Source organism: Acipenser ruthenus, chromosome 1 (genome assembly GCF_902713425.1).
Source record: "Acipenser ruthenus chromosome 1, fAciRut3.2 maternal haplotype, whole genome shotgun sequence".
Lineage (NCBI taxonomy): Eukaryota > Metazoa > Chordata > Actinopteri > Acipenseriformes > Acipenseridae > Acipenser > Acipenser ruthenus.
Genome location: NC_081189.1, coordinates 117,930,002 through 117,953,828, shown reverse-complemented (window position 1 = coordinate 117,953,828; position 23,827 = coordinate 117,930,002). Strand labels below are relative to the sequence as shown.

The following is a 23,827-nucleotide window of genomic DNA, read 5'->3' as shown; positions in this document are numbered from 1 at the left end:
TGCATCAGCCCCTGCACCTGATCCAGCCACTACTTCACCTGAGGCAGCCGCTTCTCCAGCTGTAGCGCCAGCACCACCTGGCACTCAAGAGGCTGGTAATGATGGCACTGTTTGGAACACTATAAATCCTGGTGTTGAAGCTGCATGTAGAAGGGGTGAACATAATATTGTGAGGGAAGTTCCAGGGCCCATGGCATATGCAAAACGCAACATTGATGAGAGCGCATTGAGTGCTTTTTGCCTATTGATTGACATACATAAGCTTCACCACATACAATGCTGCACTGAAGCAGAAGCCCACCGACAACGACAAGATGATCCCTGGTCAATGCCCTAGGAGGAATTAGAAGCTTTCATTGCACTAGTATATGCCCATGGAGCATTTGGTGCCAGAAGCCTGGGTTACTGTTATTAAAAACAAAATATTGATACTGTGGAAAAGTGGTGAGTGGATACAGGTGAGTGCAGTGCAGGTACGAATCACACAGACAATTACTAACAGGTGCAAGGGTGTTTATTGATAACTACAATGTCCAAAGCCTTATGGCAAACACCTGTAAATAATAATGCTGGAAGTGATTACAGCGGCGTGTATCACTTCGGTTTTGTAAAATCCCACGGGTTTACCCGCAACCAAAAAGTCCAGTTTTATCGCCCACATAAAACACAAAGACACATACACAGTTCCTATGGTGCGTGATTTAAGTGCTTCTCAGTGGAAAGTGAAGTGCTGGTGTCGGGGTTTAATGCTGGCCTGTGGCTGTAGCTCCGGATCATGTTAGTAATCGTTTAGACAAATGAAACAAACAAACAACATTTATAAGACAGACTAACAGAACACTCACAGTTATTACATGCAGGGACGCCTTTTAGGTTCTTTCCTAACCATTCACAAAAGGAACAGATCACGTCCGCTATGACCCCTATTTATATCCTCGCTCATGAACCCTAGGTTAACGAGCGCATCCGCTCCTCCAATCCTCGCCACGCCGTTTACCGTCTGAGTAAATGAGTTTGGATACCGTAGCTCCGCCCCTTTCCTAAATGACCGACTTCCACCTACCCTACGGAATAAATTGCCATGCCATTTAGTTAAGGGTACTCTGTTCCTCTTACACAGTGCCCTCGCAGGTAGAGAGGGAGATCTAACCCAATACTTATTTCAGTTGTACAGTTTTGTATGTGCATGATATACCTGTATATACACAAATTTATTTTCAAATATTTGTTTATTTCATTTGAGATTGCGCTTTTTGTAACATGTCTGTATATAAACATATTTCTGTTCAAATGTCTGTTTATTTACAATGCTTTGGTTGTGGAGATGCTTTATATGACGTTCCTGAATAAAACTATGACTCATATTCAATTGTTTGTCCTTTCATTATAATATTTATGTTGTTTTTAATATGCCGGTCAAATTGACTGGTCACGGTTGTTTTAGGTATGCCTATAAACGTGGTCGTTCTAGTTCTGCGGCCATAAAACTATTCCCCAGGAAGCAAGTTCCGGTACGGTTTTTTTTTTTTTTTTTTTTTTTTTTTAGTTCTCTTTAAAAACCTTATGTTTTTACAAATGAACACCTGATACCCTTCTAGATTCTGTTAATCGTTTTGAACTCAGATGAAATAACTATTAGTTAAAGACACATTCAACACATTTTTATATTAGCGACCCTGCGGTCTATTGTACTCATCTAAACAGTTTCAAATCTTAATAACAGCACCCCAGTCACTGTACTTTTATTGTATTAGTCATTTGGGTCAATAAATCACGCCTGGGGGGAAACACCAGCAGGATTTATTACTTGTATTGTAACACTTGAAATGTATTTGTTTACGATTGTAAGTCGCCCTGGATAAGGGCGTCTGCTAAGAAATAAATAATAATAATAATATATTGAGTTATAGTTAAGGAGGGAGGGATGATCAATGTCTGATCATTATGAATTATCATTAGGTATGGGGTTCAGTAAGAACTGAACCAGTAGCACTTTACATTAAGTGTCTGTAATTACTGTGTATTTACTTAGTAGTTACTTAGTAAATACAAGTGTACTTACACATAATTACAATGTTATTATGCAGAGTTACAATGTACTTAATGTGCACATCTTTTTGCACGATATCAGCAAGTACACAATTGTATCAGGAAAGGTTAGGGTTAGGGTTAGGGTTAGGGTTGGGTTTAGGGTTAGGGTTAGGGTTAGGGTTAGGGTTAGTGTTAGGTATTGCTTAGTTTGTCCATATTAATTATTATACCCAGGACAGAGAGTACAGCTCAAGCTCCCCTTCTACAACAGTATAAACACAGCAAAGAAACAGATACACCTGCTGCAAATTTCAATACAGTCATCAACTTGCATCAGTTTGTTTCTTAGAAAACTTTCTGAAACTAAATAAAATGAGCAACTTTCTTCCTATTGGTTTTTATGGTGTCTTACGTTCATATTCCCAGCTGGAAACAAAGCAGCTGGCACTGCTCTTGAGACGACATTATACAACCCAAAATAACTGCAGCAACCAAATTTATAAACGTAAAACTCCCCAGGGGTCTGTCCTTAGCACAGTGCATCACACCATGCTACACTGCTGGATACCTGGGGACCAACATTAGCTCAGAACTGGCGCATTCATTTTCTGGTTACACGCTGATACTAAAATGAACTGTTAATTTCAGTGTGGACAATAGCCAGTTGGCTATACTGTAATTTGGCAGTGGAGAGTTTTCATTGCCAGCCCCGGACCTAGGAGCTCATCTGGTAAAAGCACAACCTTTTGGAGTGCAGGGTGTCATGCAATCAGCAAATTGCCAGTCTTGGCTGGTGACCCTCAGAAAATGCTACATTGGTAATGATAATGCCCATAGCCACAGCAATGGAAAAACTACCAAAAGACACCGTGGCCATGGAGACAGTCCATCAAAGAGCAGCCAGACCAATCCCAGACTTAAAGAAATTAGCTATGAAGATGGGACTGAAGGGACCGAGAGGCTGAGTGGCTGGGGACTGGGGGACTGAGGGGCTGAAGGGACTGAGGGGTTGAGGGGACTGAGGGGACTGAAGGGCTGTGGGGGCTGCGGGGACTGAGGGGGCTTAGGGGCCAAGGGGACTGAAGGGCTGAGGGGACTAAGAGGCTGAGGGGCTGCAGAACTGAGGGGACTGAGGGGCTGAGGGGACTGATGGGACTGAGGGGCTGAGGGGCTGAGGGGACTGAGGGGCTGAGGGGCTGAGGGGACTGAGGGGCTGAGGGGCTGTGGGGACTGAGGGGCTGAGAGGCTGTGGGGACTGAGGGGCTGAGAGGCTGTGGGGGGCTGCGGGGACTGAGGGGCTGGGGGGCTGTGGGGACTGAGGGGACTGAGGGGCTGAGGGACTGAGGGGCTGAGGGGACTGAGGGGGCTGAGGGGCTGAGGGGCTGAGGGGACTGAGGGGACTGAGGGGGCTGAGGGGACTGAGGGGGCTGAGGGGGCTGAGGGACTGAGGGGACTGAATTTATTGTGCTTAATCAAAGAAGAATCAGGGGTCTTGATTGAAGTCTTTAAAATTATAAAAGGAGTTGACAAATTTAATAATTTAACCAGTACCAGAGTTCACACTTCTTTACACAGAGAGCAGTAAGGGTATGGAATGGGCTATCTAGTCATGGGTTATCTAGCTACTAGAAACCTGACGAGCAATGATGGGACAAAACATCCCCTCTTGTTTGTATATTTTCTTCTGTTCTTATGTAAATCTGTGTAATTGTCGTTAAGAACTGAAAAGCAGAATAGACACCATACATGACCCCACCAAACTGTATAAAATGCATAAAACCCACTGCATCTGAGATTATAATGAAATGTCACACAACAGATAGGAATACATTATTAAAATGCAAATAATTGGCTTTTGGTTGCTATTTTACGCATCTAACCCATCTGTGACAATGTAGTTGTCAGCCTGCTCAACTCCATTCCCATAGTGTTTTGTATTTCCTTCACTCTTCCCAGCTGTGATTCATAGGTATTCATTTTAATATTCACACGCGTCAATCTACTACTGCTTGTTCAAACGGTTTGATTATATATTTTATTGTCGCAGCCACGTTAGGGAGTTACTAATTTATTCTTTTCAAGTGTCTGTAAGCAATCACAGTTTATATCGCTCGTTCAGTATTTAAAGGCGCAGTGTCTATAGTTCATCCATACTGTTTGTAAGAAACGCTGGGGAATGTTTTATGTGTTCACTACAGTCTTAAATGAACTTTAATTTTACAATATTCAATATTCAACTCAGTTGAAACAACTTATTAATATCATTTAAGTACATTTAAGTTGTTTGTTTCTCATTTTGTAACATAAGTGTGGCATTAAGTTATTTTAAGACTAGAGCAGATGATTTGAAAATATGACCCTATGGTTACATTATAAGCCTCTGTTGAAACTGTACAGGTGGTATTGCCAATTGAAGTTCATACTGTACTATTCATACTGTATGTGACAGGGTCTTCCTCGTGTCACGCGTGTGGGTAGCCGCTGTTCAAGCATACAGAGAGACAGAGGTGGTGGTGTTGAAAACACCGGCACAGGCGCGCAGGTTTTATTTCACAAACAAACAAACAGAAAACGAAAGTGAAATAAAGATGGTCATGTGACGTTACCAGCGATGGTAACGCACAGAGGACTAGTACATCAAGCTGTACAAAAAGTGCAAAATAAAACACAATACCATAAACTATAAATCAAAGGTGCCGTGAAAACGGCAGGCCTTGCAGCAGCCCTGAACCATCTCCCGCGGATGTTTTTAACCTGACGGACACTCGATCAAGACCCGCCCACCTGCTGATTGAGGTCCAGCCCAGCCAATCACCTGCTGCCCTTCCCCTCAACCAAGCCTAGCAGGCAGCAAGTCTCAATCGAGCGTCCGTCTGTAAACAATAATTCAATTAAACAAATCAGCTCCCAAAATGACACAAAATAAACCCATTCCACATACAAATTATATAACCAACACTAAATACACACGTGCAGGGCACTCGCCCTGCTACACTGTACTATACGTCTGTCCAACCGAAAACAAGGCTGCATCAGCACCCCCTGCTGGACACTTAACACATTACAACTAACAAAAAAATCTCTGGGTAGGTGACAGAAAGAAGTAGGTATTTTGTTATTTACCATGTTCATAAAAAAAACCAAGAAAAAACAACAGTGTTTGAAAAAACATGTCAAATAACTCACGTGTTATAATTTGCCCCAGTAACAATGTGCTTTATAATTAAATGAAACAAAACCGTACACATGGACTCCTAAAGGGGTAAGCTTTTAAATCTTTATGGCACAGTGTACTTTGATGCTCCCACAGTGGATTCTGACTCCAATGCTTCAGAAGTTCCCCTGCATCTTTATCTACAGAATAAATGGCCCCTTTGCTGACATTTACAAAGTGAGGCTGCCTAAGGGCTTCAAGGAAACCGGCTGGGCCAGGGACTTGATTACAGTTTAATGGGTTTTACACCGTGTAAGAAAGAGGATTAAAGAGGTATTTAGAGGTTTAATCCTGGCCCGTTCACACATGTGGACATCTTCTGGAGTATTCCCAGGAGGAATCGCAGGGAAGTTAATCTGGATGAGTGCTGCAGACCGGGAGCATTGATAGCTGGGGCTGTTCCTGTGAATTGCTGAAAGTCACAAAAGTGTTCCTTTTGTTCAGGGTTAGATTTCTCGGAGCAGATGATTTCAGGTTTGATTCTCATTATCACATTCATTATAAAATGTGTTTTTGAAGGTTCAGGACAACAGTCGCAAACTGTCCTAGTGTCCATGGAGTCATATGTTAATCCTACAGTGGGTATTATTATTATTATTTGTTTATTTAGCAGATGTCTTTATCCAAGGGGACTTACAGAGACTAGAGTGTGTGAACTATGCATCAGCTGCAGAGTCACTTACAATTACGTCTCACCCAAAAGACGGAGCACAAGGAGGTTAATTGACTTGCTCAGGGTCACACAATGAGTCAGTGGCTGAGGTGGGATTTGAACCGGGGACCTCCTGGTTACAAGCCCTTTTCTTTAACCACTGGACCACACAGCCAACTTGCATCCCCTTGGCTTTCTGCAAGTTGAAGGTATTGTTAATTTTAAGTAACCATTATTATTCCCCACAGTAGAGGCATGCATATTCTTACATACTTTTGTCATACTTTAGAGGTTTGAGTTTTTATCTGGAGAACTGCTTTCCCAGTTGAGATGTGACTTGCTAAGGACCTTCTGTTACTAGGTTATGATAATACCGGGGTATGTTTGTATGTTACATATCTACAACAGTTCATCCAAACTTGCTACATTATTTTTGAAGAGTATCAGGATCTGGGAGAAATGTGTTGTCAGTTGTCTGTACAGTACGTCAAGTTTTTACATATAGAAAACAGAATGTTCGGATGCAGCATGCTGATTGGCTGTTGAGGACCATGCAAATATATAAGCACAATGCACAGTGGAACTTATTTTAGCCTAAGCACGGTTCGATTAATAAATGAGCAATAAGCAGTATATTAAACTCACAATTTAATACACACATTGGTGTGAGAGGTCTTTTAAAGCTTTTCAAAATGAGTGACATTCCTTTCATCACATTTGATCTTTTCGGAGTAGACAAGTGGCTAGAATTACAAGAACAAAAACCTCTGTTGAAACTAAAAAAGCAAGAGACACGAACAAGTCAACAAGTTAATGAAATCGAGGAAAACAAAAATGAAGCAAAACCTGCTTGGGCAACTGGTGTTTTTATTCATTGAATCAAAGAAAAAGAAATGCACTTAAAAACTGTTTCTCTTGAAAATGTAAACGGTCTGTTAATAAAATTCTATGCTTCAGTGCATAATTCAGCTGGCCAAGAGTACTCAATGTCTAGCTTTGTTGGCCTCCGTGCTGGTCTCAATCTCTATGTAAACAGCACTGACATAAACCGCAATGTTAGCTTTTAGTCACCAAGCATTTAAAAATGGCAATAATTTATTTTTGTCGATAATTAAAAGATATAGAAAAGGAGGCAAAGACACCACAGTTCACCGTCCATACATTACTACCGCTGACGTGGAGAAGCTACGAAACTCAGCTGATCTTTCCAGCCACACACCCTCTGGTCTGGTGCATAAAGTCTAAGAGAAGCGTCTGTTTTAAACCTGACAGCTTTGTTGTCACTACAGATGAAAATGGACTAGTATAGTTTGTATCCTTAAACTAAAATGAAGAACTACAAAATGACAAAGCTTTTAATGAAACAAAGAAAGCAAGCCACAGTGGGTGTATATGTGCCATGCCCGGCTGTGCCTTGTTTTAAGTTTTAATAAATACATCACTAAAACACCCCCTGATGCTGGCAGTTTTTTCAATCACTCTTGCCAAATTCCCTTATTCTACTTAAATGATGAAGCTATCTGGTATACTCTAAAAACCATGGGAGAGAATCACCTCGCTTCAGTGATGACTTGCTTATCCCTGGAATAAATAAATGGAAAGATTGAAATCTCCAGTTTACAAAAAATAGAATCTTGTTTGAGGGTTCTATATAATAAAATTGTTCTTTAAAAAATGTTTGGTATAAGCGGGATAACACACTCCAGGACTTATGCGTTGTGTTGCATTAACATATGGCTTCGCTTCGTGCCTCCAACCCAACTATAGTCGTGTGTTAATGCAACACAACACATGCCCTGTCATGTGTTATCCCTTAACATATACTTAGGTTCAGTATGGTCTACTATAGGTCTTTCTTGCACTATTGAGACATACCTGTGCTTGTCCTGTGGGCACAAAGTGAAAAAACAAAACTAAAGAAGGACAGACGTATTCAGTTGTGACGATACTATTAGTTTTAAAGTCTATGATGGGGGATGAACAACACAGCATGTCACTGATCTATCTACTGTACATTCTCCCTTGAAACTCACAAACATCTCCCTTGATTTTCCGGAAGACTAGTCATGCTTTGACTAAGTACATGTCCTTGCCTTGCATATACCACTGGAACAGATACGCATCTGCAGAATACAAATGTCACAATGAATGTGGAAATGAATGCTGTGCTGTCCTGAAGAAAAAGAAATATTCACATATTTAACACTGGAATGGTAAAAGTATTTCTCCTTTGATTATCTCGCAGTAATAGGTTTCAGGTTTTTGGTTTTTTATTTAATTGTCAATTTCCACACTCTGATTCGTATCATCTTGTCATAAAATATTTCATTTTGTGAAACAGTTAAGTTGGAGCCATGCTGGACGGTAAATAGCATTCCAATTTTGAATTTCATTTCCCAGGTGGCGCCGCAGAGATGTTTGTGTTTATTAAAAGGCTATTTTCTAGAGGCTGGCTCACTGAATTGTACATAGCTAATTTGTAGGGATAGTTTGTCAGCTATCCTGAGATCTCATAGGAAAATGCATTATTGTATATTTAGTACAAAAAATATATATACTATACAGTATGTAGGCTCTGTGAAATACACTAAATTACTTTATCAATGTCTACATTTGTTTGGTGACAGTGAGATGAGGAAGTCACTTGAATGTCTTCCTCCCTAGAAACCCAAAAAGATCCAATTTAAGAGAATTTTCCAACAGTCATGACACCTCAGAAGCACTGAGCTAAGGAGCAAGGCCCTGAGTGGCTCACCAAGTAAAAGCACCACTGCATGGAATGAAACGTGGTTTGAATCCCCTCTAGGGTTCAGCAGTCTGGCAACATTAATTATGAAAGCTGAAGGAACACAAAGCCACTTTTTCAGGAACAGTGGCTTGAAACCTGGTTCCAGGAGACTGGGAGACCTAGTTTGAAGCAATTTTGCTGTACCAAACCCCAAATCTCCCCTGGTGTGGCATGCAGTGGCCTGAAACATAGTCTCCCGAAACCAAGTTCCACGCCACACAGTGGTTTCGTGTTCCCTCAGCTTTAGATTCATCAGGTTAAAATAAGAGTTTGGAACGCCATGTCAGCTGGAAGTGCCGTGAGGTTGCTCAGAGGAACAAGACGCTACCTTGCTGCCAGCTGGCCCACGAGAAGAGCCTGATTAGCGAGATTTGACAGACGCTTTGAGGCCAAGCATGACCTTGGTTGTACTGACGAGCTTATTGCCATCACCTGAGACTCAAGCACTGCTGGACTTGACCACAGACAGGGAGAGTACCCAAATTCACACACAGCTGGGCTGAGGTTCTTTCAAGAAAGGGACTCCAACCACCAAGACAAACTGCATGGGGTTAATGTAGCACACTAGATTTGTGTAGTACAAGCAATAGGCTGTATAATGAGGCTAAACAGATATGTCCTAATTAGATTCCGACAACACTGAATGAGGCATTTTGGAATTTGCATGTCAGGTTGTGAATAAGCAGGGGAATCGCAGGGTGATGTATCTGTTGTTGTAAAAGCTGTCTAATTGCCATTGAAGTCAGCTCTCCACTGTGCTCTAATTGCTCCTGTATCAGACTTGTTTACTAAACAGGCTTCCCTTTGTTTTTTCAAAAACTGAGCTAATCCAGCCTTATTGTAATTCAAATGGCATTGTAAAAACCAACAACTTTGTGATTAGAAAACTCCCTGAAGTGTTGCAGTACAATAAGCGCGTACACAGATCCCCGTTTTAAACAGCCTCCCCTAAGTACTGTCAAAGTTATTGCTCTTCAGTATCAAATTGGCTCACTAATGCATTTTAAAGACAATCACTTTCTAGGGCCCTCCTCAGCAGAAGTGCACCAATCCTCATAATGCACACATTTATCAGTAAGTGAAGTGGTACTGAAAGTGGACCACAAAGGTCTGTTAAGGAAACAGATGCTCTAAAGCATTCATTTACCATTTTGATTTGTTTTGCAAGTTTGGCAAGTTTGTCATTGAAAGAGGCGCTTTATTGATTTGTTATTGTTCTGATGGGAAACGACACAAATGATAAAGGTAGTTCAAGCAGGACCTGTAGGAACCCTGAGACTACCAACAATTCCACCACATTCTGATCTCGGGATCGTCCTGGTACTGGAACAAAATGAAAAAAGACAGCATACTAATAAAGAGAGTAAATAGCAAACATGTGACACTGCTCTTTTGTTATCAATTAAGGAAATGTCAAGGTTTTTATTGTTGTTATGGCAACAAAAGCAACCGTGCCTTAATGGAAAGAGTCGAGGCTGAGAGTGCACAGTAGAACAGGGATGTTGGGAGCCAGCATATTGCGTCTCATACTAACAAAGATCGGTGCCTATCAAAAATGACATCTGCTAATGTGTCCCTGTCTAGGGTTGTGCTTAAGAATTGAAGGCATCTGATTGATATTTTAGGCAGTACAGAACCATCCTCAGTTTAGTGTTCCATTCTAAGTACTTTCCGATGCCTGGCCATACGCAGGGTTCAGTCAGGAAACTCATGCGATAGATTATTTATTAAAACAGACTAGATAACACTATGACATTATACATATTTTACAATACACTCTTTGGTCTTGGGCCTCGCCTTTCGAGGTACCCCTGCCTATAAATTAGCTTGCAGATAAGTGAAGAGGCTGACTGTAGGGAAGCCATGGGAAGGGGGGCAGGATGGCTGCCCTCCCCATTAGATGATACCAAAAAGCAGGTGGAGGCTGGGGAGGAGGGGAACTCTGGCACCCAGCGGGTGAGTAATGGATTGAAGTAAGCTATAAATCCTTTCCTTGCCAATCATTGGACATATTGTTTATCGAAGGACAAATAAGATACTAGCTATTCAACTGAACGATTTGATTGGAAGTGCCTAAAATATGCTTGATGTTTATGTGATTTGAGCTGAAGTTAAAGAAGTTAAAGTGAGTTCCCTGCCAGAACCACAATTTTGCGTAATTTCACAGCCGTTGAAACAGGTATTAGAACCCCACCAGACGTTACCTAAAATCTGATGTGCATCAAAGGGAGTATACGCTTCAGCTGGTCTTCATTCCTGCTGCTCTTAGGGGGTGAATCTGCACTGGGGTGGCAGAATGAAAGGATGTCACCTGAGTCAAAGTGAAAATAAAGTCTGGTAAGAACCTCTTACAAGGGTCATATTTTAATGATTTAAACTGTCAGAATATATATCAACTGGAACAGTCGCCCCTGCTGCGGAGCATGTGAGCAGATTAGGAAGTGCGCTGGTTTTATTTCAGTCACTTTGAGACTGACCAGTCAGGAACCCGGAGTGTGTTAACAGCAATGGTTTTTAATAGGATGATACAGTGCCTATATCATTTTAAACCTAGCAGTTTAAACACACTAAGATTGTTCTTAAATATGTGCTGTTTTATGTACTGTTTGTACAATATATTTATCTGCAATTCAATGAATTGTGAAATCTTAAAGTCTAATAAAATAATATAATGATAGTAATCATGTCTTTTGTGGCATGCATGGCTAGAAGTGTAATAATCCAGGGAATTATGTGCTGTATTCAAGTATTGCAATATGCAGAATTAAAGCTAATGGGGCTTAGTTGAACTATGTTACACAGGTATATAAGTCATATACAAAAAGGGCATACAAATGTATACATTAGCGAAGAAATCACTAATCACTCTAATTCATGTTGTAAGGTTTCAGAAAAGAGGTTCACAACAAATTTACAGCTGCCCAAGCACTTAGAAAGATCGAGGCACTGATAAACAAATTGAGTCGCCTTTTTATGTATTTATTTATCTATTTATTTTTACTGTGTGCCGGCAGGGTTTGCTTAAATGATTTCTTGCTCTCTGCTTCTCAGTCATGTCTTTATTAAATGTGATTGCTGTATATTTGGGCTAAAATTGGATTGCATTTCAGTTTGTGGATTTCTATTTATAGAATGGCTGCTCTTTTGAGAATTCCCTTAACGATAGTGTGCACGGCGATGGGGTGAAAACACCTCTCTTGTAAATAGAGTTTATTTTTGTGATTTGTATTTTGCGTTACCTTACTTACTTCATAAATGTCCCAGGAAAGAGTTAATGTTGAGCCTTAATGATGTGTTCATTTTCATGTAGATGCAGCTGGTCAGGCCGAATTGTTTAATTGATTGCCAATTGAGCCTGGCCCACCTGTATTGAAGTCTGTCCCTCTGTGCTGCTGTGTTGGATTCCGGAGAGAGGCTGGCTTCCTGTGTGCTCTCCTGCTCTGCTACAGAGAGCTATTCTGTTAGAAGCCTGTAGGCAGCTTTTGCTCTTGCATGGTTAAAAGTATTTTGTTTTAATTTAATAAAAGTGTGCAGCCCTGTACTTTAACCTCAGCCTCTGACTCCTGCTCCAGTGTTTCAACACTGGGTACCATTCTGCCTTTGTCCACCGCGGTCTAACCCCCACATGGCCAATCAACATTAGTTTAGTGGCATTTTTCGACCAAGAAGTTTAATTACAGTACATCATCTTTTTTTTAGTATTAATCATTGGTTGTTCCCATTTGTCTTGCCCTCAATGAGTGATATTAACATATGGAAACATTAGCACTACTCTGTCATATTGAGCTGAATGTATTTTAATTTCTAGTAGAACTCAAGACACACACAAAAAAACCTGTCCTGTAAAAAAATCAACTGGATCAAATGGGATTTTCTGTGAATATCTGAACCATAGAATTGATACCAAAGTTACGCCACTGCTCATGAACATTCATGAATTACAATAAGATGCAAAGGTACAGCACCTCTGAACAGGCCAGGGTCAGGTATAGACCTGCTGTCACCTACCCATTACCTGCCAACTGTATGGAGCTCCCAAAAACCTGGGGGTCATCGGCGATATACAAAAGACATACCGTTATTAACTCTTAAAGGAGTAACAGCAAAATACAATAGGGTTCGACAATAAGTTACCAAGCTTTGTAAATAGCATACGCCTCCTACTGTACACTCCAGCGCAAAAACACACATTCCAATTGTGGGAAAAAGCTCGCTGGTCTGTGCTTTATATTTATAGAGGATGAGAAACTAGAAGAGTCAAGCCAACAAAAAAGAAAATGTTTTTATTTATAACTTTGCAAAATGAATATCAAACAAACAAACCTCCCCCTTTTTTTTTTTTTTTTTTTTACTGCGGTTATGAATGTAACTATTACATTTACAATGTATACTGCACTTTGATGGATATTAAGCAATGCATTTTTTAAAACAATACTAGCTTTTGCAAGTGCCTGCGGTCAAATTCTACGGGAACAAAGATGGTCTGGAATTTATATTTCTGAATAAAGAATAAAGGAAAACACATTATCTTGCAAACATTTTTTAAGCTGCTAGCTGTTAGAGAAATGGATATAAATGTGGCATATCTTTCAGGTTTGCTTTTCATTTTATGCCCTGCTGCATTTTTCTTTATTTTCTTTTTTTAACTATCAGTGTCGTTTTTTTATTGTTTCCTGACATTCTATTTAAATTCAGGCACGTTTGTTCCTTAACTGCTTATGTAAAGCGAATAAATATCACAGACTGTTTATTCAAAGAGACTGAACTTCGCAGGCTGGTTGTTGATGTGGCAGATTTCTAGAGCTGTCAGCACACACCACTCATACAGCTGTGAGCATGCAGTGCTGTGAAAGAAGGAGGAATGACAGTATGAGCATAGTCAAGACCTGAACATGTGGGAGCTTGAAGACTTACATTGAGATTTAACAACTGGTTTTATTTCTTTGATGATTTGTTTTTATTTATTTAACCTTTATTTAACCAGAAAAGTATCGTTGCGATTAAAATCTCTTTACCAAGGGAGAACTGGTTAAGGAGGCGACATATAATACACAAAAAAACACAAGTTAAAATGAACACAACTAATACAAACAAGTTAATCCAATTACAAGTAACAATGTAGGAGCAAACGGCCCAAACAAAACATGTCTTGGCTACATACTGTAGATGTCAATGTTTTGTTTGAATTATTTTAAAGGGATCAAGACAGTAAGTTTCAGTTCTTCCTTAAGTTTTATTCCAAGACCATGGAGCTAAAAAACAGAATCCCTTTTTTCCAAATTCTGCACAATTTTAGGAATGGAAAAACTGAAAACAAAACAAACAAACAAACAAAACCCTAGCTCCCTTGGAGCACTTACTAACAGTTTGCCTTAACCAGACCTAATCCAGTCAGGGAAGGCTAACTCCTTTCCCTGTAAAAATTCATACCTTTCTTTGTTTTAAGTTTCTTTTCCTCAAAACCACACCACACATAATTTTTTTTGTATTGTAACCCCCTCCCCCATTACATTTATTTACTAGTTTAATGCAGGAACCTTCCAGAGTTTCATCTGCTGAAACTATTTGAGAAATGCAGTGCCCTGGAAACCACTGTCCAGTATCAGACGGTGAATACAAGCAGTTCTTTAACAGGGGTGAGAGTGCATCGCACAAACCTGGTACACTGGCTCCTAATTTCATAGATCTACGTTTGCAGTGCTGTGCAGTGCTGATTCTTAAATAATTTGCTAATAGCTACAAAAAGTTGTTTCTGGGGTGGAAAATTACTATGTATGAGAGTCCCCATAACAAAATCCAACTGGCACCTTTTTATTAGAGAGGCCAGAACTGGATGGGCATGGAGACTTTTAATGGGACTCGCAGTTGGAAGGTCATGTTTAACACCCTTGCACTGTGGTCCCTTCATGGTGGCCCTTATAAAACTTTAATACACCACTGTAAAAGCAAAGAACAGTGAAGCATAGAATAGTGAAGCATGGTAGACTGCATATTAAAATCTTAGACACACATTTCAAGAAAAAGCAGCAATAGCTTATTTAGTAATTGTTTATTTTATTAGTGCTTTGGTAAATAGTCATTTTCATGCATCTAGCCATAATAACAATGAAACATACAGTAACTGTTTGAATAATGTTTGATGCAACATCACAAGAGAAGACAGTTTCTAAATCATGTCTCTCAAAATCAGCTTGTAGCATCTGTTCTATTTTAACAATTGCATTACAGTATATACAATTGGATATCTTCCTCATAATACAAAGCGGTCCATCCTTAACAGCAGTGGGAATGCCATTAATACTGTATAAACTAAATAGTGAGAAAGTAAAGGGTTAAAAATCAGAACTGTGGGGGATGTGTGTGTGTTGAAAGATCAGCATTTAAACACTTAAACAGATGAACGGGAAAGTAACTAAGGCCTCGTACACACACACTGCGGTTAGCGTGACAGCCGTATTAATGGAGTGCACTCGCTGCGGTTGTTTGTTGTACACACATGCCTTTCATAACTGAAGTGAGGCACTCCCTGTTTAAACTCACAGCTGAACTCGGACCAGCATTACACGATATTCATTGGGTTTGTGTGGCGGCAGCGTGGAGGCTGTGATTTTGTTTATGCTTTTGGAAGAAAGGACAGTACATAATCAATCGAGAGCTCGTCATAATATATTCAAATATATTCAAATCTTGATTCAGATTGCACTTTCTGCAGCTCTCAACAGAAACAATCCCTCACTTGATTTCAGTTGCACATTTTCTAATGCATTTTGGAGAAGAGTTATTGTTGGTTTCTTGATTCTTGAGGATCCTCATTTATTTCTCGCTAAAATTAAAAAATCTGTCTGCAAATAATAATAAAAAAGAAGTTATACTTTTCTGCAAAGTCAGCAGAGACAAAACATTCATTTTTTGGTCTCTTCTTTGGACCAAGTGAGTCTGCAGTCGGTAGCCATGTTTATCACACGTAAATGTCTGATAAACGATGACATCATTACTTGTGCAGAAATCCACGAGCACCTGCTGTGCTTTAGTGCAGTTTTAATACACACACAAGGTTGCTGTGCATTAACAAACCAAACTGAATTAATAACCAAACTCAGTACTCGTTGCAAACAGGATTAACTAGTGCGGTTGTCGGGGCCTTTTGCAACCGAACTGTTTACTTAACCGTATTAAGAGCAAAAGGTGAACTCGCAACCACATTTAGGCTGTGCGTATACGATGCCTAAGAGGATTGATAAAGTTTGCTTGTTTTTTTACCACGCAAGAGAGCACATCAAAAGCCTTTGTTCTAAATTAATCTGTACTGGAATCATTACTGCACTCTGCTTAGCAGAGATCGTATTGATTTTAAATGAAAAGAAAGAGAGCATGGTGTTATTGGCCTCACTGTATTGTCAATGCACTAAATAATTAATCTCTCTGTCTGCTTTACAACCTTACCAAACATTTGCTTCGATTCTCTTTTGTTTGTTTTTTTCATCATGCAATTTGATGAGCTTATCTCTGAACTTGTAAATTAGGTGATTTCTAAAAAGCTTGTTTTGTAACAGGGTGTTCTGTTACTGTGTGGGTATCTGCTGAGAGACAAGAGAGACACAGAGTGTTTGATATTGAAACGACACCCCCGTGTCCAGGTTTTATTAACAATTACAAATATTGCAGGCAGTTGCAGTGGTTCAACATGCAGTGGTCCTCGGTCTTGGTTCACTCCTCCTGGTTTACCACACAGTCGTAAGACTTTCAGCTTGTAAACACACAGCTTGGTACAGCACAAAACAAAGGACTGGTTTTCCAGATGACCAGGGTTAATTGATATTCAATTATTCCACTGACACCTGGCACATTCATTTTCAATTAGGCAAGTAGGGAAGTCTAACCGCCCAGCACTGCCACGTCCAGCACACACTATTTTACCAGAAAAATATATATTTTTTATTTTTAAACCAACAAACCATATTTATAATGAAACAAAACTATACTTTACAGCGGTAGACCTCATTTAAACCATCAATACAGTGTGTGGTTTTGAGCCATTTACAGAGATGGCACTGAAACGCATGGCAATTTCTTTTCTTTTATCTGTGATAAAATTGATGCCACTATAGGTAAGTGAGTGAGTCTCACTGCAAAGGAGTGAGACTTGGCATATCTGCATTTATACACTGAGACAGAAAAAACCCAAACTAAAAAAGATATATATAAGACCTGCTCTGACTGACCAACATCAACTAAATGTTGAGTCACTGCTAGAATTTCACACAGGGTACATTCCTATGTAGCATGTACATGTTAGTGTGTGACTGACCCCAGCAGCTAAGATTAGGTGATGCAATGAGAGTAGTTGTCTGGGGAAAAAGTAAGATCCTTTACTAAATGGGTAGATCAATTTGTGATTAATTCCCTCACTTATATTTTTTAGAAGCATAGAACATAAGAACACCTGAAAATTCACGAACAAGAGGAAGCCATTTGGCCCATCTAAGCTTGTCTGGTACCAAGTAGCTGGTTGATCTCAGAACTTTGTCAAGTCAAAAAAGCATCCAAGTGTTTCTGCCTCAACATTACTAGGTAGCCCATAGTGCATCCTCTCTTTCCTTGACACTTTTCAACTGTCTTTCCACAGACGGCCTCCAGGTGGTGCTGTGCTCCGGTCGGGACTGTCTGCGTGCGGGGGAGTGGTGCTCCAGCGACCCTGCCTGCAGCCCTCGGCTCCGGACCCTGCGGCAGTGTGTGGCTGGGAACGGAAGCATGAAGCTGGGCCCTGGGGCCCGCAACCAGTGTGAGAACGCAGTGACAGCCCTGCACTCCAGCCCCCTGCACGGCTGCAAGTGTAAGAGAGGCATGAAGAGAGAGAAGAGCTGCCTCAGCATCTACTGGAGCCTTCACCAGTCCTTCCTACACGGTGAGTGAGCTTGGCTAAGAAACTACCCCCCCCCCCCCGAGCCACTTCACAAAGCATGATTCCAGCACTTTTAAGATTGGATTTCGAGGTGCAGTCCCTAAAGGTTTTAAAAACCCATTACCTGAAGTTTACCTGCAATACTTTTTTTTATTTGCCCATTTAGTTTTCATTTTATGAATCATCCAATAAATCTGATCCAGATTTGATCCCGTGCACAGTTCTAAATTAAAAATTAAAAACACCGCTTTTATGTTTAATAACAGTTCCTGAGTACAATCTTTGTGATTTAGAAGTGAACACAGGTATGTCACCAGGTGTGTCTCCTTCGATATTGAAAAAGTCATTTTGTGCAAATTTGCTTTGTTCTCTCATACAAACTGCTTCTTATATAACAAAGAGACACCCTACAAAGTACGTTCAGTTATATTGTTTAACATTGTTTAACACTCAACAGTAAGTGTGGGCCTCTTCATGTTTCCAATCTGTCCCTTACTTGATATCTAAAGAGCTTCCAGATGCTTCAGTGCATGGCAGATACTGTACTCATTTACAGTGGAGGACAGAACCTGCTGTTTAGTGCTGCACAGTTTCTTTGCAGGTAGTTCCTGAATTAAGCAAAAACTTTCTGATAGAAGTGGTAACACCAGTTGTAAGGTGATCTTGTTTAGATTGACATGTGAACTGATGTATGTTTTCTCTGATATTGTAGGAATGAACCTGGTGGAAAACTCTCCCTATGAACTGGTTGACAAGGGTTTTGACTATGTAAGGCTTGCTTCAATAGCTTCAGGTGAGTCGAGGCGGTTTTGGTGTTACAGGATGCAGTGATGTCTAATCTAGTTGCATGTATGGCATTAAACAATATGGCATTTAAAGCAGGATTCCTAACTTATTGTGTCTAAAGGCCTTCAGAGTCTGATAGGTAATCCATTCCCTTATTCGAAGTCTACTGAAATCAGACCTAATCCCAAAGCTAGTTTCTCCCCAGTGGCTCAGCTAGTCAAGACACTGCGGTGTGGAGTGAGTCATCCAACAGGAGCTTGCTGGTTCAAATCTCAGCTGAGTTGCCGATCTTGGCAAAAGTAGGACCTATAGGTCATTGCACTCCCACTGACAAGGGTGCAAAAATCCTCTGGGGTGGGATTTTCCCTCTGTGCCACAGCCACCCCCACCGATCAGGCACCACACCAGAGGGAGAGTAGTGAGGCTGAACTCTCCCTCCAGGGCTCACTCGCAAAGGTAAAATACGCAATAGTGCTCAATTAAGAAATACTTAAAGAAACTACACACATTCAATGATAGACCTAGTCTTCAATGTCTTCATTTGTCTCCAGGGTTCAGTAGCTTGGCAACATCCACTCCTTATGTTCGCCGAGTGAAGCGAGTTTTGGAATAGACACGGGGTTACAGTATCAAGTTGTCATGCACATTGTTCTGTATTATACAGCTATTGCTTAACTGTAGTTATGTTGATATGGACTGCCTTCCCTCTCGTAGGCTCGGAGGTAGGCATGACGATGGTGAACCGCTGCCTGAACGCGGCCAAGGCCTGCAACGTGGACGAGACGTGTCAGAAGCTGCGTACAGAGTACGTGTCGGCCTGCATAAAGCTCACGGTCAAGCCCGGGTCCTGCAACCGGGCCAAGTGCAACAAGGCGCTGCGCAAGTTCTTTGACCGTGTCCCGCCAGAGTACACTCACGAGCTGCTCTTCTGCCCCTGCACCGACACGGCCTGCGCAGAGCGCCGGAGACAGACCATCGTCCCTGCCTGCTCCTTCGACAGCAAGGAGAAGCCCAACTGCCTGACCATCCTGCAGTCCTGCAAGACCGACTATGTGTGCAGGTCAGTGAGGGGATTTCCAATGCAATGCAACACTTCACGAGCTGGGGTGCTGCAAGGCTGAGATTCATGTGTTAAAGATCGGCAAAATATTGTTTACTGTGAATTAGCTGTGCAAATTCAAACAGCCACAGAGACAATACTATATATCATCATCGTCATCATCATCCTCATCCTTTTTCAATCCACTACTGGATGAAGGCCTCCCCAAGATTCTTCCACAAAAGTCTGTCTGCTGCATTCCTCATCCACATTGCTCCAGCATGTTTCCTAATTTCATCTTGCCATCTTCCTGGAGGTCGTCTTCTTGGTCTCTCTATATCTCTTGTGATCCAGTCTAGTATCTCCTTGGTATCTCTATATCTCTTTTGATCCAGTCTAGTATCTCCTTGATCCAGCATTGTTCTACTGTTCTACTGTTTGTTGATGCTACATGTCCGGTCCACTGCCATTTCAGTATTTTCGCTTTTATAATAACATTGTATACTTTTGTTTGCGCTCCTATCCATTCCTTTTGTTTTCTGTCTCCTGTTATTCCCAGCATGCATCTTTCCATACACCATTGAGTCATTTGTAATTTTTGAGTCATTTTTGCACTGAGGGTCCAGGTTTCACATCCGTAAGTTAGCACTGGTAGCACGCATTGGTCGAAGACTTTCCTCTTGAGGCATAAGGGTAGTTTCCCTTTAAGAACCATGTTTAATCTTCCAAAGGCACTCCAGCCCATTGTTGCTCTTCTGTTGATTTCGCACATTTGGTTCTCCGACTAAAATACAGTATGAACTAGGAAACAACAAGTTAGATCTACAATGACATAATAGTAGTGCAAGGATAGTGCATTAGGTGAGGTTCCCGGAACAAAAAGATTGATCCTTTTCTTCCACTAGCAAACACTAGTAACTTTTTATTTTATCGACACCGCTAAACATACAGGTGTCTGTGCATCCTCCTGCAGCAGAGCTCTCTTCCCTCGTGGAGTCACTCACACAACAGTGGCATTTTTTTTAACCCTGCCAATCTAGTAGCTAAAATGTATCCCACAATTACATGGAACTGTGGGGCAACAGCCTCTCTCAGGAGACCCGTGGTCCAAGTGCCGTATCATTTTGGAAATGCACATACACTCCATCACAAATAAACACCAATAAAGGACAAAGTATTTTCGTAATCATTGTTTTCTCTTGTGAAATGATTCTTGAGAAATCATGCAACATTGTAACTTTCAACTTCTTGTATATTTAGGATTACTATATGACTCCATGTTCACAAGGACAGTTTGGGACAGTTCAGGCTTTTCAACTCACAATGCGTTCTGGTAAGTGTAGTCCTGCTGTGAAAGGTACCTTGAGACAGGCAAAACATACCAGAATGCATTGTGATGTGAGTTGAAAAGCATGAACTGTCCCAAACTGCCCTAGTGTACATGGAGTCATATGGTAACCCTGTGTATATTGCATTGAAGGTAGAAGTAAAAATGACTAGATGTATTTGAGCACTAGAATTCAGAAATTAAATAAGTGTACATATAAATGTCCTTTTAACAACATTACTAAACTTTCTACTCCGGATGAATAGGATGGTAGAATGTGTGGCTGTGAATAAAGAAAGTTTGGGAGACCTAAGCCAATCAGCCCAAAAAATTAAAATAAATTAAATTAAAAACGGTGTGTACTGTACAGGGTTCATGACTGAATCAAAGATGCAAGTGAAGAATGTTTCTCGTAATCTCTGGGTCCACTACCTTCAGCTAGCAGCGATGATCTTATTAACTATTTCAACAAAAAAAATTAATGATAGAAGAAATTTCTAATACTACTGACAACTTAAACAGGCTGCTCAGCAATAAAGACACAGTGATTTGCCTGGATCCTGCTTTATCAGACCACACCTTTGACTCTTTTGTTTTAATCAATCAACCAGATCTTATTGACCTAACTGGTAAGACTAAAACCACCACATGTGATTTGGACCCCATTCCTTCTAAATTGCTCAAAGATATTTTTTTCTAAAATAAATAACACCACCTTAAATATAATTAATAGCTCTCTCTCTCTCATCTGGCACTGTTCCTGAGTCTTTCAAGGTTGCTGTAGTACGACCACTGCTTAAAAAACCTACCCTTGATCCACAAAAACTGAACAATTTTAGGCCTATTTCAAATCTCCCCTTTCTATCTAAAGTCTTAGGGAAAGTGGTAGGTAACCAACTAAATTCCTTTTTAGCAGCCTATGACATCTGTGAGAAATTCCAGTCGGGTTTCCGCCCGGAACACAGTACTGAAACTGCTCTAGTAAGAGTGGTGAATGATGTCCTTATGTCCACGGACACGGGTTCGCCTACAGTCCTTGTTCTCTTAGATCTAAGTGCAGCTTTTGACCCCATTGACCATGCCACCCTGATTGATAGTCTCGAGCATCTTGTGAGATTGTCAGGCACTGTATTGTTCTGGTTTAAATCGTATCTCTCAAATAGTCAACAATATGTTAAAATCGAGGATCTCCTTACTATCTGAGGTTACTTGTGGCGTTCCTCAGGGTTCTGTTCTTGGGCCAGTTTTATTTTCATTATATATGCTGCCCTTGGGTGACATTGTCCGCAGACACGGGGTCAACTTTCACTGCTATGCTGATGACACCCAGCTAGATCTGTCTCTAAAACCAGCTGGTGTCTCTTCTATAAAAATGTGATAAGCTGTCTTGCTGACATCAAGGTATGGATGTCTAATAATTTCCTTATGTTAAATTCAGATAAAACAGAGATAATGATTTTGGGATCAAAAGATAAAAAAAACATAGATCTGTCCGCCTTCACAGAGGATTTTTATGTTTTACATACTCAGAAAACTGAAATGAGGAATCAGGGTGTAATTTTTGACCCTGACATCTCCTTTGAGCCACATATTCAGAATATAATTAAAGTATCTTTCTTTCACCTTAGAAATATTGTCAAGGTGAAGCGTTTCCTTTCACAGCAGGATGCTGAGAGACTGATGCCTGCCTTCATATCTTCTAGGATTTACTGCAATGCCGTGTTCTCTGGAATTCCAAACTGTGTTCTGTCACAATTGCAGCTTATACAAAATGCTGCAGCCAGGGTGCTAACCAAAACAAAAAATAAAATATTTATTTTAAAAATAAATTAAAAACATACTTTTATAATAGGGCTTTTATAGCTTTATAATATTTCCTTTTTATATAGTTTTATTCATATTTATTCAGTTTGAGTTCTTCATCTGTTGCTTTTATTTGCTTTAATTTTAAAATGTTGTTTTCTTTTGCTGTTTATTTTATTGTTTTTATTGTACTAAATGTTCTTTCGAATGTCCTTTTTCTTGTTAAAAGCGCCTTGGGATGGCTTGCCATGAAAGGCACTTTATAAATAAAATTTGATTTGATTTGATAATCACAGTATACCGTATGTGTGAAATACATCAGTTCCACCATCAAAATTTGAAGATTTTTTTTTGAAAACATAGAATCCACAAAAGCTCAAGTTAAAGAATTCTGGTTCCTGCAAAGTTATAAAAGTAGGACTTTTAAAATAATGTGGGGATGAAGGGAATGTCAATCCAGACAGGTGTGTAGAAATAACAGAGCAAGAATTAGAAAATAAAGGCTAACAAGTACCCCGCTGTCAAATCGCATGAATATAGAAGCACATCTACGGGCTAAAATTGAAAGCACACTACTGTGAAACTCATTAGGCAGAGCCCCCAAAAGAACAATACTGTGCCTTCAATTTATTATTATTATTATTATTTTACTCTCTCTCTCTTTGTAAACTTTCTTATGTTCTTATGACTAACCCTCGCTATACTTAGTTTGGGATTAAGTCCCCTAAACGGACCTCCCGGCGACTCCTGCTCCTTTCAGCGGCTGGACAGTGCCTATAGGATCTTCCTGGAAGTGAACGGGTTTCATGCATCAATTCTCTCGTTCCTTCCCCCTGGAGCGGTTGCCCTCCTCCGTGAAAATACAGGAGCTCTGCGCAGCTCACGTCTGTGGGTCTATGGCCTTGCAATAGCCTCAAACTCTGGCGCTGCTGCATTCCTAAACAGGTGTAGGCTCCCCGGGTAAGCCCCCACCCCCCGCCAGCCAGTCAGGACCTCCCGATCAGCTCAGCCCTGGGCAAGCCTTCCCGTTTATTAAGCAGCAGCGCGGATGAACACGCAGCAGGGTCCTCCCTGTCACACACTCATTCTTATCACTACACTGTTAAAGTGTCACAGTTGATCTACAGGATCATTGCAATATGAGTACACTGCGTTCCACAGTCCCTATTCTCATACATACAGTGCAGTACCTGATATACGTATGCAAAAAACTAAAAAACCAAAGCAAATGGTGAGCCACAGTAACATCTGAACAGCAAAACGGCATGTATAAATCCTACATTTT

The 23,827-nt window shown here is 40.6% G+C and overlaps 1 protein-coding gene across 2 annotated transcripts in view; it reads left to right on the top strand.

Moving 5' to 3' along the window:
- Window positions 1-23,827, top strand: part of LOC117421192 (GDNF family receptor alpha-4-like) — a 94,896-nt gene that overhangs the window by 46,653 nt on the left and 24,416 nt on the right. For both annotated transcript variants that reach the window (XR_009330717.1, XM_059034672.1), the window contains exons 2-4: window positions 17,312-17,590; window positions 18,300-18,380; window positions 19,088-19,433. Coding sequence is in view for 1 of the 2 variants with exons in the window: in XM_059034672.1 (XP_058890655.1) it covers window positions 17,312-17,590; window positions 18,300-18,380; window positions 19,088-19,433 (706 nt within the window). In the remaining variant the exon portion in view is untranslated. The remainder of the gene's footprint in view (window positions 1-17,311; window positions 17,591-18,299; window positions 18,381-19,087; window positions 19,434-23,827) is intronic.